We start from the raw sequence: 17,956 nt of genomic DNA on the forward strand, positions 1-17,956 counted from the left end.
TTGTGTTTCTCCAGTAACTGGAGAAACAGTTACTGGAGAATTTCAGTTACTGAAGATTTCTAAAAATTCTGTTTAATTTCTCATCGGATGAAATAAAAAAAAAAACAAAATTAAAAAAACAAACAAACAAAAAAAAAATAAAACACTGGTCATATGAAATACAACTGAGATCAAAAAGTCCATGTGAAATCTGAAACATAACTAATCCAAAATGATTGCCGCAACTTCATTTATGCTGCTTCTGCAATATTTTAAATGAGACCGAAGAGCCAATATTTGTGCATCACATGATAAATTATCATCTGACAGCAAGTGCAGGAAACATTGACATCTGATAATCGTCTTAGGAGCTGATGTTCTCGGAAATAAACACTAAGGTTAATCTATGCAAAGATTGATTTTCTTAATATCAGCCTAGTTTAGGATTATCATCATGTGGAAACACTTGTCCACGTTTCCCGCATCTGAACCAAACTGTCACTCTCTGATAAAAAGAAATTGATCTTAATGTCCGGGAGCCACAAAGGTCATGCCTATCTTAACTTTCCAGGACGTAGTGAACTTTACATCTACAGACACTGAGAAAGTGTCAAACAAGAAAGGAAGAAAATGTTTTACCGTCAGCAGAGACAAAGATTGAGCTACTTTGCTGCAACGACAACAACAATGTTTGGAGGAGTCAAGGTGAGGTTTTAAAGTCAGAAACACTGTACCAAGTGTCAAGCATGGCGGTAGAAGTGTCATGTTCATGTTTTACTGTCAGTGGAGTTGGTATGTTGCACAAAATGAAAGGAGTAATGGAGTGGAGGACTACCTTCACTTTTTAAGCTCAATTTCAAATCTACTCCACCATGGCTATTTGAACATAACTTAGTTTTCCAACTGGACAATGACTCAAAACCTGAACCAGAACTAGTATTGGAATGGATGTAGCAGAGTGTAGCCAAACCTTCCGAAGAAAGTCATAAACTACAGCTAGAAGCCAGGTTCACGATGATATACCAATAATTTTAAAGAGTTCTGCTATTTCTGCAAATAAATGTTTATATTCAACTAATATTAATGGCGGTAGGTGCATACATTTAAGCATGTGTATCATATGCAACATTATGCATCTCCAAAATCTCCAAATTAATGACATTCATGCCACTGATGAATGTATGCAAACTTCCAACCTGCATTGTTAATGTCAGACTCTATAAGGCTCAGTTTGCATGTAAAAAAAAAAACAGTTATCATTTCATGAGAAAAATAAACCATAGTTTACTAAGTTTGGATCCTCTTCTTTACCTGCATTTATGCTGTTTAACACCATCAAGCTGTAATTGGTCAGAAATTATTGTTCATCTAGTAGAAACACGTTCTTGGTGTAGTATTCAAAATATACAACTAAGAGAATATTCCCTTTATTATTTCTACAATAGAGGTCAAAGTTTGTAAAATGTTCCCTCTGTAAATGATAATGTTTACTCTGCTTTAACTCAACTTTGTGAAGAGAAACTTACAACCTGCACTCTGGTGTGCAGAGGTTTTATTGGCGAAAAATAGGTGAAAACTGGGTATAAAGGCACAGGAAAACTGTGTATGCTAGGAGATAGAGGGGAAACAGTGTAACAGTAAGAATGACAACAAAGACGGCTAATCATAATTCTCAATACAACAACCAGAAACATACAAATGCAACCTGAAAATTTTAGGGTTCATTACCGTTTGCAACATAATGAGATGTTAGTGATGACAGACAAAAATAGGACAAAAGAAAAACAACTGATGCATCAGAGGTGACGTTTGGCAGAGCAACATGCCGTTGTTTGGTTATTTTTCCTTGCGGGCAGACTTCCCAGTTAGCAGTCATATCCTGAACATCTCCTCTCTCCCTTCCTCAGACCATGGTGGTCAGCTTGTCTATCAGATCGTCAATAGTGTAGACCATGAGCTTGATGTCGTCCTTCTCGGACATGCGGTGCTGGCCGTTCCGCCTCAGAATGATGTCCACGTCGGGGCTGAGGACGCGCTCCGCGACCTGCATGGAGATGTGCCAGGGCACGTCCTCGTCTTTGAGGCCGTGAATGAGCCGTACGGGGCAGGTGATGGGGATGGGGCTCTGAAGGACACAGTGGTTTTCCGCCTCACGCAAGAAGTCCATGCTGAACTTGTACAAACCTTCCTCTGTGTGCTTGCTGGGCAGTGACCACTCGCCTTTGGCCTCCAGCTCCTTGCGAGTCTGTGGGTTTTAAATATGGAGATCACACAAAATGTTAAAAGAAAGAAGAAAAAAAAAAACTGATTGTGAAACTCAGCTGACGTACAGCGTGATCCAACATGGTCTCACCTCTAATGGAAGAGAGTTGAACGCCGTGACAAAGTGGTCAGCAGCAGAAGCGATGCCGACCAGTGCAGCGGTTTTCTCTGGTCTTGCGATGGCGGCCAGCAGCATGAGCCAACCGCCCAAACTGGATCCCACCAGGATCTGCAAAGAAGAAGCAAAAACACCACAAAATGAGTTATATGAGAAAAAAACCCATCTGAAAACACAAAGTAAAAATAAATAAACTAGGCAAAGAAGACAAACAGAAGCCAATGGTGACAGAATCCTAATCCCATATGTGACCAAACAGCGCCATCTTCTGGAGAAGTGGTAAAACCAACAAAAGATTTTTTTTTTTAGAAAGATCTCACTAGCTATTTTAGACTGACACAGAATCTCCTCCCAAAAAACTTTGTTAGTGGTCATAAGAAGGCAAAATTAGGTAAAGTTCAAGAGGAGTGAGGATTTTTACTAGATTTCACCTCCTTTTATGTGGGTTTTTTATGTTTTTCCTTGCTTTCAGGAGCTCTTTCAAACCAATAATCCCCATTATCCAACTTAAAAATACAGTTTCCATTTAAGGGGTAAGCTGAAAAGTTTACAATTTGAAACATATTTGTGTTGAGATGTAACCTAGAGTTAGATGACAGAAGGGTTTTCCTTTATGAGTCTACATCTGTTTGAGATCCTTACTATGTTGTTTTTGTCAAGAGTCAAACAAAACATATGAAGCTAGATGTTGCTTAAATTGTTCAAAAGGAAAAATTGAAACAAAACAAAACAACAAAAAAAATCAAAGGATGAACAATATGTACCTGCGGTCCCTCTGTTAACTCATCTAACACATAGAGAACATCTTTTTTCCAGATACCAACTGTTCCGTCAGCTAGCGCTCCCTCTGAAGCACCGTGTCCCGTGTAGTCAAACCTGAAAGAACAGAAGCAGAACAAGAGATGCCTGTGAGAAGTAAATGGTAAGATCATGGCGAACCATGCATAGATGGGCAGTTTTTGTCCTGATACCTCCTATTTGTGATCAGATCCTCTGAGAACAACTAGAAGAAGAAACTTCCCAGGTCTGCCTGTGAGAAGCCATGCGCATTTCAGAAACAAACTAATTGTGATCAAGCCCAAGAACTGAACTCATTAGAATTTCAGCATGTCAAAGTGAATTTCAGAAGAAGGCTCAATGCTAAATATTAATTCTTCAAATAAATGTTACATATTTACATAAATAGTATTTTTTTTTCTCTGTGTTAACAAAGACATTTGACTGTAAAGCTGTTAAAAACAATACCGAATGTGTGTCACTGGCAAAGCTTTTGGCCATGATTGGACATGTAGAAAGCACACAAAGCAAGCCAGACAAACAGCATATGACTGTTAGGCAAGGTAATGGAAAAAAGAATGAATCAGCATACTCGTAGTTCATCACAAAAGTACTTGTATTGCATTTGGTAGCATTGTTGCATTGCAGCAAGAAGATACTTCAGGTCTGATGTCTTTGTGCTTGCTCTCTGTGCATGCTTGCGTTCTTCCTGGGTACTCTGAATCCTCCCAAAGTCCATAACATAATGACTGTTAGGTTAACTGATCTCTCTTTATTGTTCTTAGTTCATGGTTGTCTTTCCTATACATCTCTAATTTCCCTGCCATGGACCGGCAGCCTGTCCAGTGTGTACCCCGTCTCTTGCCCTATGACCAGTGGAGACGAAACAAACTTTTCCTCAATAACAACTTCTAATTTAATGTGGAAGACATCCCCAAGTCAAAAGGGGTGTATAGTCCCTCCAGCAAGTTCTGGATCTTCTAAGGCAGGTGTGCCGAAAAGTCGGTCCACCAGGGCCGGCATCCTGCACGTTTTAGTTCTCTCCCTGGTGGTAGTAAGAACCTTTTCAGCTCGTCAATGTTCCTCTTAGGCCTTCTAACCAGCCATCATTTGATCCAGGTGCGTTAAACCAGGGATGCTGGCCCTCGAGGTCCCACTTTGGGCACCCCTGTTCTAAGGGATCTCCTCCTTGTGAATTGTGGCCAGAAAACCTTTACACAGAAGTGTTCAAAAGTAAATGTTGTAAAAGCAATTATGCGGCGCTCAATCCGAGAGCGTGCCAGATGTATTTTGTTCAGATCTGTTCAGCAGTCTACGTGCAGTCTTCTGTGATGGGTTTGGGTGACTTACCTGAGGTATGAGTGCCCTAACGACCTGCAGAACTCTTCCAGAGCCTCGGCTTTCTGGCCATTCATGTTGGAGCCATAGCCTGGCAGAAACACCACTCCTGGGCTCTTGCCCTTCACCCTTCTGTAAGCTAGCTTTGGAAGGTCTGGTCTGGATGCATACTGAACTGTTGATTTGTGTCTTCTGTCCGCTGTACAACACATGGTTATTAGTTACCTAACAGTGCGATTTATAATGAAATGTCAACACAAAGGGCAACAAAGATGGCATAAAGGCGAAACTATGTTGGATAAAGCGTAAACTGGCAGACATTTTATGAAAATTAGTTAAAGCATGGCAGCATTTCAGCACGTTATCACGCCCAGTCGAAGCTAATTAATGCACAGCATGTTCAAAAACACTATAATAATTTCAGATTACGTTAAATGCTGGTATAAGAATGAAGAATAGCAGTGATTACGGTTAGAAGGTATATTACACGCCTTTAGTTCACATTCCCTACATTTTTAAGGACGTCACAATCGCCACACCCCCTCTTGTTTATTTATCCAACTTGACGGACGTTTGAGCGTTGTAAATTTAATACTAAAAGTAGAAAGGAATCGCACAAACCTTGCAGGTGTTGTGAAGGCAGAGCTGCGACCCTTGCATTTCGCAACATTAGTGAAAGTCCTCTGCTACAGGACCTCAGCGACACGGCTGCCATACTGTTCCGCGAACACTAAACGAAGTATCGCGAGAAAAGCTGTAGCAACTCTCGTTTGCTAAGAGAGTGGTTTACGTTCCAGTAATGGGGGGTCTGTGACCCCATGGCTCTGAAGCTGCTTGCGGGAAACTTGTCCCTTTGCTTTTTGCTGCTTTAAACAAGAGTATGCTTTAAGGCAAGAGTTTGTGGTTAAACAGTCTGCTAGTTGTCCATCCATTTCTGTAAACATGTGCCAGTATGATGACCAATAAATAACCAATAAAGAGGGTAATGAAATTGTCAAATGAGTATATCAAGTTTCAGTTCAATGTCCTAAATATAGCACCTTAACTGTAACCCTGATAATTATGTCTATGATACCTTATCTGTTTTTAATTTTAGTAGGGTTAACCTCTTGTTCCCTTTACTTGGGGAACAAGGGGATTATTAGAAGGCTGATTTAAAGTGAAATTGAAAGAGGTTCCATCTTCATTGTGCCATCTACAGTAGACCATTCTTGGCTCGTTTAAACAAGCTTCTTGTCAGCTCAGTTTTTGTCTCGTTTACTCTGCTGTAAGGCAATCGACTTTGCCATGTGAAAAAAGCTGAACATTTTAGCTAAGGTTGAAGGTGTTCATTTTGGAGCAGCGGGTTCTTTGTTGGTTATCTTCTCAGTCTAGGATGATGTAAGTCTTGTGCCACACAAAAAGACAAAGCAAAGACAATGAGAGATAAAAGCACTGTGAAACAAAGGGAACACAAAAGAGAACTTCAAATGAAAAGTGACAGGACAAGAGTCAACAGAAAGATGAAGAGACATGTCTATAGAGATTCATAAATACTAGACAATGGGATGTAAAAACTTAAAATTAAACCAGGTTTGTAGTATTATATTCTTATATTCTATAACAACACCACCAAATCCTGGATATTTGATTTATGTTGAGAAATAGTTTTGATTGGTGAAAGTTTCTTTGGATTGGGCACAGGTGTTCTGGATATACACCAGAATAAAATAACAACAATATGATATGATTTATTGAATTTAACTTATAGAAAATAGAGAAGATATCCTTAGTGTGAGTGTTAATGGCTACCTCATTAGGCTATGTGTGCAACTTCTTAAAATGCCACAGACCGGGCAATCAGTGCAAGTTAAACAATTTCTCAGTATAGGCACAGACAACCAGAAAAGCCGAGGACCTCTCAGATATTTTGTCTCCATGACTCCCAAATATATATATATATATATATATATATATATATATATATATATATATATATATATATATATATATATATATATATATATATATATATATTTTACATCTTATATATATATATATATATATATATATATATATATATATATATATATATATATATATATATATATATATATATATATATATATATATATATATATATATTTTGCAAGATGTATATATATATACATATATCTTGTATATATCCACCACCACAATGTCCGGTGTATACATATACAATGTATATGTATATATATATATATATATATATATATATATATATATATATATATATATATATATATTTTGCAAGATGTATATCAGCCCAACATCAAGAATGTCTGAAAACACCTGAATCTAAACACTGTGTGTGTCTGAGTATACCAACCTGTGTATGTATGCTTCTCCATAAGAATGGTGTTTCTGTATGAAGTTTACATGCCATGTAGTCCACGTGCATGTGTTAGTCCTCTGGGTACTCTGACTTCTTCCCACAACACAAAAACATACTAGGTTAATTAATCCAGGTTGCATTGTTTGTTGCCCAATTACCGCTGGAGAGTGACATCATCTCTTTTGCAACCCTGCAAAGATAAATGTGTATATATATGTATATACACTCAAAATAACACATAAAATATCAAAAATCAACGACTATATGTAGTCGTTGTATCTTTGGACATGGAATAAATTGCCACAATAACGTATTTGACCAAAACACAACTTTTGCCACCATAAATATATTTCAGTCTGTTTGTTGAGAACTTTTGTTTGAGATCTGTAAATATAGCTACATGATTTATATAAAACGATATGAATGATATAGTGCTAGTTATGCTAATCTACTGCTACATTGAGCTGTGAATGCACTCTATTCTGACTAAATAAATACATTTAAATTATTTTGGTAAATTTAATAATTCTCAATTTTAATTTGAACTAAAATAATCCTGAGTAAAAGTGAGATATCTATAGAAAAATATGCTTTTGATGATCTAATAATTTATTGGATTCTGGCACTTTTGGCTTTCCATACAATTCTGTAGTTTTATACTGTTTTATTGCAGAATCTCTCAAGATAGAGGGTTGGGAAACAGATGCTTGTAAGCTAAGAAAGCTGTGCTTTTGCTGTCGGTTAGCATGGCAGGTAGTAGACTGAGTGCATGAAACAGTAAAGGAAAGAAAATAAGCAGAAAAGTTACTGTGTGTTTGTGACTGTCATGTGAAGCTTTAGTTTGTAACATGACTCAGAGCGTCACAGGCGGAAGGTCACGGAGCAGCAGGACGGAACGGAAGCGGGAGTAAAGAGCCAATCCGCCATTGTGGAATAGTAAGGGATATTCCAATCACTTTCACATTGACTGATTAAACACCATTCTCGGTCACACTGACGCGCTGATTGACGCCTTCTCATCAGCAGACACCGAGTCGCCTGAAGCAGCTGGAAGAGGCTGGTCGTCGTCAGATCTTAGCCCAGCAGGGGGGGGAGAAAAAAAACGCCGCCTTGTAACGTTCACGGAGTGATTGGACGAGAAGGAGAGACGAACCAGGAAAGCAGCACCGAAGTGCAGAAACAGAGAGACGAGCAAGCAGGGGGGGAGAGAGAAGCCGCGGACAGTCTGACAAACAGCGAGCAGTTTCGGTTCCTGGAGGATGTCTGCGACCACAGTCGATCAGGTTCGTGTAGCTGCGCTGTATGCTAGCTTTGAGGACGAAATAAAACTTTACGGACCACTGTTTGACGGGCTTACTGTGCCAAATCAAACAGGCTACAAAGTCTTTGATATGTGGTGGTTGTTAGCTGAAAGGTAGGCCAACTGTACCGCCAACCTACACCGGCTGCAGCCGGTTGCCAATGCGGCACCGTTTACTGGTTGTCAGAGCGTTTGACATCCGGTTAGTAAGACGAAGCAACCTGTAAATGCTAACATCCGGGCAAAAGCTCACACTTAGGTGTTATATTTGTAGGATAGTGTCTGTCTGCTCTGCCAGTGTGTTTTAATATCTTATCACTTGTTGTTTCAGAGAACCAAAGGACAAGGAAATAAAGGTAAGGCTTTGACTGGGAGTTTTAGCCACTGCAGGTTATGATATTCTGTGCTATTACTTGCTGACAGTGTTGTTGAACTGTAGTCCAAACTGCAGCCTGGAGCATTGTTGACACAACACAGCAGAGCATACCTGTGATCAAAATGTAGCCATCTGACATCATGGCTGCTTGGAGATTACAGCTTCTTTTAATTACTTATATTAGATTTTTTTCCCTTTTTATATTTAGTGCAAAACGGATCCATGCATCAAAAGGATGGTGTGAATGATGATGATTTTGAGCCTTACCTAAGCGGCCAGACAAATCAGGTAATGTACTTTTTAAAATACACAATGCTTAAATTAGGATAAGGATTGCCACAGCCATTTTTAATAAGTAGTAGTTTTTTTTACACTTAACTTACAAAATAATTTTGCCACTATTCTGAAAAAAAAAGAAAAAAATCAAACTCACAAGTCAACTCTGAGTTCCTTTTTTGTATTTCAATTAAAGTGCCTTCTGTATGTTTATTTCCAAGTTCAGAGTTTTATTTTCCAATGTCTCATAATAGGTTATTATTAGCTTCTGTTGTACATGGCTACCATACAGTTCAATGAGATATTACTCATATCCCCTGAATCAATCTAGGACAAAATGGCACATAATTGTGAAGTGGAAGGAAAATTTTTTCAAACAAAAAATGAACCAGTAATCAGTCCCCTGAGTCAGTGCTTTTTGGAACCATCTTTATTAAAGCTGCAATTCTTTTGGAGTATGCCTCAACCATCCATCCGTCCGTCTTCTTCCACTTATCCGGGGTCAGGTCGCGGGGGTAGCAGCCTCAACCAGATCTGTGAAATTTAGAATTGGTCAATTGTTTTCCACTATTCATTGCAGAATAGCTTAAGCTCAGCTAGAGTGAATGAAATAAAAAAATACAATAAGAAAAAAGACTAGTGATACTCTGATGTTTGCCTTACCTGTAAATCTGACAGTAAAATTAATAGATGCTCTTTGAAATGTTTTCCAATGTTGTGTACTCAGATGCTATAATGCATTCATATGAACAGCACTTTTCATTAAACTAAGGCAGTACAACAAAACAGAGTTGTTGAAAAAGAAATTTATTAAAATGTAATTTTGTTACATATAACTTACTTAAACAGTAATAAAATGCAAAAGCATCTGTCTTTTTGAATAATACTTTCAATCTCTTGTCTTTCTGTGCCATGCAGAATAACAGCTATCCACCAATGTCTGATCCTTACATGCCCAGCTACTATGCTCCATCCATTGGGTTTCCTTATTCTCTGGGAGAGGCTGCTTGGTCCACAGCTGGAGATCCACCTATGCCCTACCTTACCACCTATGGACAGATGAGCAATGGGGAGCCGCACTTTATCCCTGATGGTGTTTTCAGCCAGCCAGGAGCCCTAGGAAACACTCCTCCATTTCTCGGGCAGCATGGCTTCAACTTCTTTCCCGGCAGTGCAGACTTTTCCACCTGGGGAACCAGTGTCTCTCAGGGTCAGTCAACTCAGAGCTCAGTCTACAGTAACAGCTATGGCTACGCTCCCAGCTCACTGGGCCGGGCAATCACAGACGGACAGGCGGGCTTTGGAAGTGACACCCAGCTCAGTAAGGTCCCAGTGCTGAACAGCATTGAGCAGGGTATGACGGGGCTAAAGCTGGGTACGGACATGGTGGCTGCTGTCACCAAAACCGTTGGCTCACCTTTAGGGGGTACAGTGGGCATGAACAGTACAATGGCCAATAATCTCCCTCCATCTGTCAACTCGTCTGCACCTAAACCTGCCACTTGGGCAGCAATTGCCAAGAAACCGGCCAAGCCCCAGCTCAAGGTCAAAGCCAAAGCCAACATGGGGATGGGGGGAGGTGCTGCCATTCCTCCACCCCCAATTAAGCACAATATGAACATTGGTACCTGGGACGATAAGGGCTCTTTAAACAAACCGCCGTTAGCTCAGACTATGATGCCCCCACAACCTCTGGTGCAGCCCCCTCTCCTTGCACAGCCCCAACCCTTACTGCGGAACCCCTTGCCCCCTCAGCCTCCGCACCAACCCCAGCATCAACACCAGCCTTTCCAGCTCCAGTCTATACAATCACCCCAGCACCCGCAGCCTCTGCCCCATGGCCCTCCTCACCTGCACCTCCCCTCCCAACCTGGCCTCCCACAGCACCTTCATCAACAACAACCTCAGCAGCTTGGCCCACCCCCCAATCGCTGGATTGCCCCCAGGAACCGTGGTGAGGGCTTTAGTCTGGGTGGCGGAGTTCCATTGAGTGCCTCCCCTTGCTCTGGAGAAGTGCACCCCGTGTTGGAGAAACTCCGTACCGTCAACAACTACAACCCCAAAGACTTTGACTGGAACTTGAAAAATGGACGTGTTTTCATTATCAAGAGCTACTCAGAAGATGACATCCACCGTTCAATCAAGTACTCTATCTGGTGCAGTACAGAACATGGAAACAAGCGCCTGGATAGTGCTTACCGTTCGCTATGCAACAAGGGCCCCTTGTACCTGTTGTTCAGCGTCAACGGTAGTGGGCACTTCTGCGGTGTGGCCGAAATGCGATCGCCAGTGGACTACAATGCCTACGCAGGCGTCTGGTCTCAGGACAAGTGGAAGGGCAAGTTTGAGGTGAAGTGGATTTTCATCAAGGATGTGCCCAACAACCAGCTGCGTCACATCCGGCTGGAGAACAATGACAATAAGCCAGTGACCAACTCCAGGGACACTCAGGAAGTGCCTCTGGAGAAGGCCAAACAAGTGCTTAAGGTTATTGCCACTTACAAGCATACCACCTCAATCTTTGATGACTTTGCACATTATGAGAAACGTCAGGAAGAAGAGGAGGCTTTGAGAAAGGTGAGATAAATTACCTTCTATTGAGCTTAAAAGGGAACACACTTCTGGTGGGTCATGTCATTTTCCATGCCTCCATTGGCACCTCAAACACAGAGTACTCTGGCAAAGTACGACGAGGTGGGATCAATTACAAGTACCCATGACTTCTGTCATGGGTATTTTTAAGAAGTTGTTTATTTTCCAAAACAATATCTGGGTGCCATGCCTTGGAGCATCAGCTGCTGACCAGACGCCGCCATTGTAGGTTGTTGAGTAGACAATCTTTTCATGGTCTCCACTGTGAGTTCCTTTTTTATAAACAGCTCCTTCACATTCCTGATGTAATTTGTTGGCCATTTTATAAAAAAAAAAAAAAAAAACTGGCCAAGTATTTTTGAATTTCTGCTGGTTGTTGTAAATATAATCAGCCGATGTTGTTCAACTTGATGTGAGGTTGTAACATCAGCGGCTGCATCGACAGTCTGCAATAAATGGAAGTTCCCCCGAGGCCCGTCTGCAGATTGACGCTTCGCCATTACTCACGAGCAAGTTGAGGAACCCTGAACCTGCGTCAGCCATTTGGCGTTGTTAAGATTGCTAAGAGTCACCCAAGTGGAGTTAGGTGACTGTCGTGTTTCCGGAAATAACCCACATTCCTGGCATTCCGTTTTCCCAGACAAAGGCAGACATAAAGTTGGATCTACTTTTGAACTACAAGCCCTCCCAGGCATCCACAGACTCCTCATGCTTTATTAGCCTTTTAACAGCATAAGCTCCCAGGCTCCAAAGTGGTTAAAATGTGTCCTGGCACAGTTAGCAGAGTTATATATATATATATATATATATATATATATATTTTTTTTTTTTTTTTTTTTGTTCTGCATAATATATTATGAAGTTCTTTAATCACATTGAGCTGTCATTCTGAAAAACACCCTTAGTTTAACATCCTCAGAGGGGAAATTTAATTATGTCCCAATAGTGGTAATAATGGTGTAATTCAAATGGAAGTTAAAAAAACAAACAGAATTAAATCTCTAGTAGTGTCCTTCTGCATCCATTCTTATATCCATAAAACACACACATACACAAGGACCCCCTCCCTCTCTGTTTCTCCAAATGTTGGTGCTGCACTGACGCTATATTGACTCCTCGTTGTTGACCTCGTTAATATGCACTCGGTTCCTTTCTCATAAATATTTCTAGTCAGTGTTTTCAGGCTCCTGAAAACAAACTGTCAGTAGGAAGCCGGTTTCATCCCGCGTCGCGCAGACGTCGGGCCGTGCTGCTTTTGTATCCCTGACCCTCATTACATGACGGGATCGGCGCAGGTCGAGGCCTCGCCCTTCTTCACCTGACAAGGTTAATTGTTGCCTGTTGTTTGGCCTGTCCTACCCAGCCTTTCAAAGATGTCAGGCTTGTGCAACAAGACCTTTTCCTAACACCATCTCAAGGTGTGTTTTTTTTTTTTTCCTTTTTCTTTATGCTATTGTTTTTGATTGGACAGATAACCTTGCGTCTAAATTTTATTTGGAGTTTTTATTGAATATCGAGTCCATTTTTAATCTTTCTGTAGCTGGTACTGCGCACAATTTCATAATTGAAAAGATTCTAAAAAGTAACTTTATTTAGTTGAAAAGTACATTTTTCTCATTAGTTTGAGGAGATGAATTGCATAATTAGTTTTGTGATGAATTGCTCAGTCAGGTTATATTTTAACTTGAAGAACTACATTGATTTGAGCTGCAGGCCTTGTATAGACTAAATATCATGAGGCTTTTTGTCGCAGGCCATCTGGGGATTGAGTTACTGCTGGGGTCTGGGTCTCTGCATTTTTCCCAGGGAACTGATATGGTCAACCTCAAAGAGAGCACTGTTTCATCTGAGAAATGGGAAGGGGGGAAAAAATTGTTTTGTACCTGTGCTGTTCTTCACATGACGCTTCACGGCATTCATCTTCTTTTAATCTATAACAAGCCATTGAATATTTGACATTGTAGGAACGGAGTGATATTTTGTTTAGAATATACGCCTCCTTTTATCCCTGACTACGTGAGATTTTGGGTTACGAGCAGAAAGTAGTGACAGCAGTCTCCTGACAGTGTAAATATGGCTGAATATTTTGTCAGTTCATTCCTTGGGATCTAATTCTTTTCTCCTGTTTTCTAGTCAGTTTCTTTCTCTGGTTGTTTTAACTTAAAACATGCGCTTTGTATTTTTATCTTGGTGATTACTCTCAGGTACTTGGAATTAGCATAAAATATATCCTCAACAAAATATAGAGCACAGGATTCCTTGTGCTTTTTCACGTCCCGTCATGCTGGCAACTTTAAACTTTAGTAGGTTTTGTGGAGACTTCATGTGAAGTGATGTACAATTGCAAAGTTTAACTTGAAAATTAAGTGTTCAAAACTTGTTTTTTTTTTTTAAACTGAGAGTTGTGGCATTCATTGTTTTGAAACATTAAAATAATAATAATAAAATACAAGTTTGAACCCAACCAGAATGGAGAAAAAAAAAATGTAAGTGCCACATTTTCAAGATGAAGGCATCTTCATACGTCCTGTAGTGATTTTTTTGAAAATTGCTGGTCCACTGGGTTCCAGTTCTGGATCTTGGCTTCTTCCAGTGCATCTGTTGCTGTCGGCGCCTTGGGCTGCTAGTTGTGTTCCCTGCATGCATTCCTGAATAGTTTTTGCAATGCTGCAGGCTCGAGTCGGGGGAGACTGTTGCCATGGAGGGGGTGTAGCTTGGTTGGTTGGTTGGCTGGCATGTATCGCGGTAATAACCACACGAATGCATGGAGCCAACATTTCCCTGTATGAATTTTTAGACTGAAACAAGATGAGCAGTTTAATTCCCTTCACCTGTAAGTGCTTTTGATGTTGTGGCTTATCGAATTTATATATTAACATATTTCCCTGGGAGGCTGCATGCAAACACTCTTATTGCTCTTAAAGGTATTAAAAAAAAAATCCTGTGTACACATAACCAAAACTTGCAGTTAGCAAAATATCTTAGTCAACCTGCTGAATGTCCAGTTCCCGCACTAATGTGCCGGGTATTTGATGAAGTAAAATTTTGCTGCGTAAATTACACCCTCCTGATTAAACCCCGCCTACACCTAATAAACAAGAACAGCAGTTTTCTGTTCCAGAGCAATATATAGCAAAAGCTGCCTGATGAATAGAAAGTGCTCCCTGCATGCTAATAAAATTGCAGTATTTATTTATTTTTTGACGCATCTCAAAACAAATGGAAAAACCATTTTGATTGAAGATTGAATTTTATTTCTGCAAATAGATCAGCCTAAAAATGGCACACAGGAAAAAGACAGACTCATAAATGTACGTCTTAAAGTAATACAAGGCATAGATGAGTCACGAAAAAAGACATTAAGCCATTACAGACTTCCATTCGGTGCTTTGCTTGCTAGTAGCGGTATTGGTTCTCTTCTTAATTGCTTTTTTATTATTTTTACACGAGTATGGAAGGAAGAGTTACCTTTTCATTACTTCTAGTTTAGGTGATATGTTTACAAATTAAAAAATGGTTTCTTCAATATAATTTCTCTCCATTTAAGCAACACCAGACAAGGTAAAATGTGATTTAAATATTAGTTTATTTTAGTAATTGAATTTAAAACGTATTATATGCATTCATTTCATATGTTGTTTATAGATTTTGTTTTTGTTAATACGAATGACTCTGGCTTAGAGTTAATGTAAACCCAAAATTCAGCTTCTCAGAAAATTAGAATATTACAAAAAATAAAAAAAAATAAAAAAAATAAGATTTTCAGCACAGAAAGGTTATTGTCTGTCGAATCATGGGAAAGACTTCTGATATGACAGATGTCCAGCAGACAGTCGCTAACACTCACCATAAGGTAAGCCTCAAACAGTCATTGCTAAAGAAGTTAGCTGTCCGGAGAGCGCTTTATTGCAGCATGATGGAAAATTAAGTGGAAGAAAAAAGTGTTGAAGAAAAGGTTGCTGATTGGTTGTTTTGATTGGTTTTTGAAGCAGTGTTTTCAGAGGTTTGAGGGGATATTCACTAAGTGTGGAGCGCTTCTATGTCTAAGATATGATCTAAAGGTTGCTATTAAAACAGCATGACCTCTGGGTCTCTGTGTCATACCTTATTGATAATTAATGCACAATGAGCTCTATTTATAATTGAATGCATAAACTGTACAATACATGGACATACACTCAGTGTGCTGTTTACTTATTAAAAATCCCTTTTTTGTAGGTCTCCCACGTGTCTGTGAACTTGTATTTTGGGTTTGTAGTAGCTGCAATCAACAGGAAATTGCTTCAGATACATCTGTGTTTAACGTATGTGTAATTTCTTCAGTGTTTACCTTTGTGAATAATCCTAATTGGATGAAATGAGGTAGAAAGCATCAATCTCACTGACGATGCTGGCTTTGAAACCTTTCTTTCTCCGCTCTCGCTAACTGCTGATCTGTGTGTGTGTTTCGTCCTCCAGGAGCGCAGCAGGAATAAGCAGTGACCTTGAGGCAGACCCTCCGCAACACTAACGATGAAGGACCTTTAAATCAAATTAACCTAACCCCACGGTGGAGGGACTGTCGCGGCCTGTCCTCCCGAGACAGCAACGTATCCGAAGACTTGAGCGCGACATTAGGTGGACTCATCCTGTATCCGTTGATTGGTGCATCAAACCCCGTTTTCCTGTCTCACAAGAAAAAGAGCGTAATCTGTTTGAAACTCTGTCTTTTTAAGCACTTTCAGTCCTTCTAAGCAGCCTCTGCCAATACCCTTAACTAGCTAACTCTGTTCTTTGATTATTTTTCATTTGTGAGCTTCTAACAGATTAACCAGAGAAGACATTGAGTTCACCGATTTTACTTTTTTTTCTGTTTTTTTTTTTACTGTCGCCTCAAATGGTTGGGTTATTGGTGAGCTTGATCTGGCCTCAAAGAGAATTAAAGATGTGGAAATTGACTCAATCTGCCAGATTGAGGGCTAGAAATTGACGGGTGTGGGATGACATAAATAGGAAGCGGCCAGAATCGTACCAATCATAGGGCCTACCCTTACCTTGCCCCCTTTCTTTCTGCGTCTTTTTCTGTGTACGAAAAGCTTACAATTATGCAGCTGGCTGGTGAACTGCCAGCTTACACACCTCTTTTTTTCTTTCTTTCTTTCTTTCTTTCTTTCTTTCTTGTGGTTCCGTCATTCTGAAGTGCATTTGTCCAAGGAGAAAACCCGCTGCTTTGCCAGAGTTAGACTTGGTGACTGTCGTTGCTCTGATGTGGATGTACTCTAACTGTACCCCAGGTTCGATCGTGCTAAACGACCCGTTGAACTTTTGGGAGAACCTCCACGGTCAGCTAATCGACCGGACGGAGATTCAGCCAGAAACAAAGGAAGAGAAAGAACCATCAAATGCAAATATGTGATTATTTTCTCCTCTTGGTAACTCACTAGCTAAATAAAACAATGAATTATGTTTAGCGCTGATGATGTCTTTGTGTTGTGACTTCCTTCCCTCGGACTTTAAACTTTTACACTGTGTACTTTCTGAGGATATCACTTAGTCCTTGAAATATTCTGCAGTTCAGATCCATACATTTCAATTAGTGTAAGTGCCTGTAAATAAACGACTTGCTTACTGGAACTGCCTCACCCCAGAGTTTTAGAGGAAGGCTGTAAAACCCTCCAAGTCTGGGAAGCCCCATACTGTAAATACAGAACTTGGATATAGTTGAGGCTGAAGTTATTCACTCCTGGCAGATTTAAAACTAATTAAAACTAATCTTTTAAAATGTTTCTTGTAAAGTTAACACTTTGAAGCCTCAGTGTTTGAGGCCTTCCAGCCTCAAACACTTCACTGTCGCCAAAGGTAAATCGTCACAATAAGAGTGAAAACGTCCTAAAGATCTGGTCAGGAATTCTAAGGATTTGATCATTTTAATGCCAATAAAGATTTTCATAACTGAGAATGATATAAATAACTGACCAATTTTTCTTTTTAAAATAACAGAAAAAGTGATTACATGTACATTTTTTATTCCAGAATCGATACTCAAACTTTAACCATGTTTGATGACATCTTGAGAAATTTTGATCTCACTTCACATAAAAAAAAAAATACAAAGAAGTTTTGGAGGTGTCTTATTTTTGTTGGTGAATCCTTTTTTCTTTCACACTACAGACTAAAGTCGTAAACTGATTTCAACAATAAAGCTAAGATGCTTTATTTTTCCACTACAATGATTTTCCACTTACAGCTATTGAAAATGTGACATCTAATATCAGAATATAACATCAGACCAACAAAAGACAATTATATAATACAGAAATAAGGATTTCATGTAAAAAAAAATAGGCTTAACGCCTACTTAAAAGTTTATTCAGGTAGGTACTTTTGATATGCCAAATGGGTCTCATCTCAACTTATAATTTATTGAATATGATTGTAAGTAAAAATTATTTTCTGAAAAGTAGAATATCTTAATTTCATCAGCCAAATCCACAAGAGGTGCTTTCAGGAGTTACGCAACAACATGCATTCATTTAACTTGTTAATAGACCTTCACTGTCTGTCCACTAGAGTGCGCCATTATATCACATTGTACCAAATGCTGCT

At 39.7% G+C, this 17,956-nt stretch overlaps 2 protein-coding genes across 3 annotated transcripts; one reads left to right on the forward strand and one right to left on the reverse strand.

Annotated features, from left to right (window-relative positions):
• Window positions 1–1,514: 1,514 nt before the first annotated feature.
• abhd10b (abhydrolase domain containing 10, depalmitoylase b) lies at window positions 1,515–5,239 on the reverse strand. Its single transcript, XM_014967070.2, has 5 exons — window positions 5,096–5,239; window positions 4,487–4,673; window positions 3,124–3,235; window positions 2,333–2,470; window positions 1,515–2,224 (listed from the first exon to the last, which is right to left on the reverse strand). Exons 1-5 carry the CDS (start codon window positions 5,187–5,189, stop codon window positions 1,883–1,885), a joined length of 873 nt encoding a protein of 290 aa, XP_014822556.2. The 5' UTR covers window positions 5,190–5,239; the 3' UTR covers window positions 1,515–1,882.
• A 2,273-nt stretch (window positions 5,240–7,512) lies between these two features.
• On the forward strand, window positions 7,513–16,827 carry ythdf3 (YTH N6-methyladenosine RNA binding protein F3). Of its 2 annotated transcripts, none has more exons than XM_014967048.2 (6): window positions 7,513–7,763; window positions 7,851–8,110; window positions 8,459–8,483; window positions 8,712–8,791; window positions 9,698–11,356; window positions 15,830–16,827. In XM_014967048.2, exons 2-6 carry the CDS (start codon window positions 8,087–8,089, stop codon window positions 15,851–15,853), a joined length of 1,812 nt encoding a protein of 603 aa, XP_014822534.2. In that variant the 5' UTR covers window positions 7,513–7,763; window positions 7,851–8,086; the 3' UTR covers window positions 15,854–16,827. The 2 variants fall into 2 exon arrangements, with proteins under 2 accessions (XP_014822534.2, XP_014822544.2); XM_014967058.2 differs by having other exon boundaries at window positions 7,854–8,110.
• Window positions 16,828–17,956: the final 1,129 nt, after the last annotated feature.

The sequence above is a fragment of the Poecilia mexicana genome, unplaced genomic scaffold (genome assembly GCF_051168715.1).
Source record: "Poecilia mexicana isolate PSO_F unplaced genomic scaffold, ASM5116871v1 scaffold_20, whole genome shotgun sequence".
Taxonomy (NCBI): domain Eukaryota; kingdom Metazoa; phylum Chordata; class Actinopteri; order Cyprinodontiformes; family Poeciliidae; genus Poecilia; species Poecilia mexicana.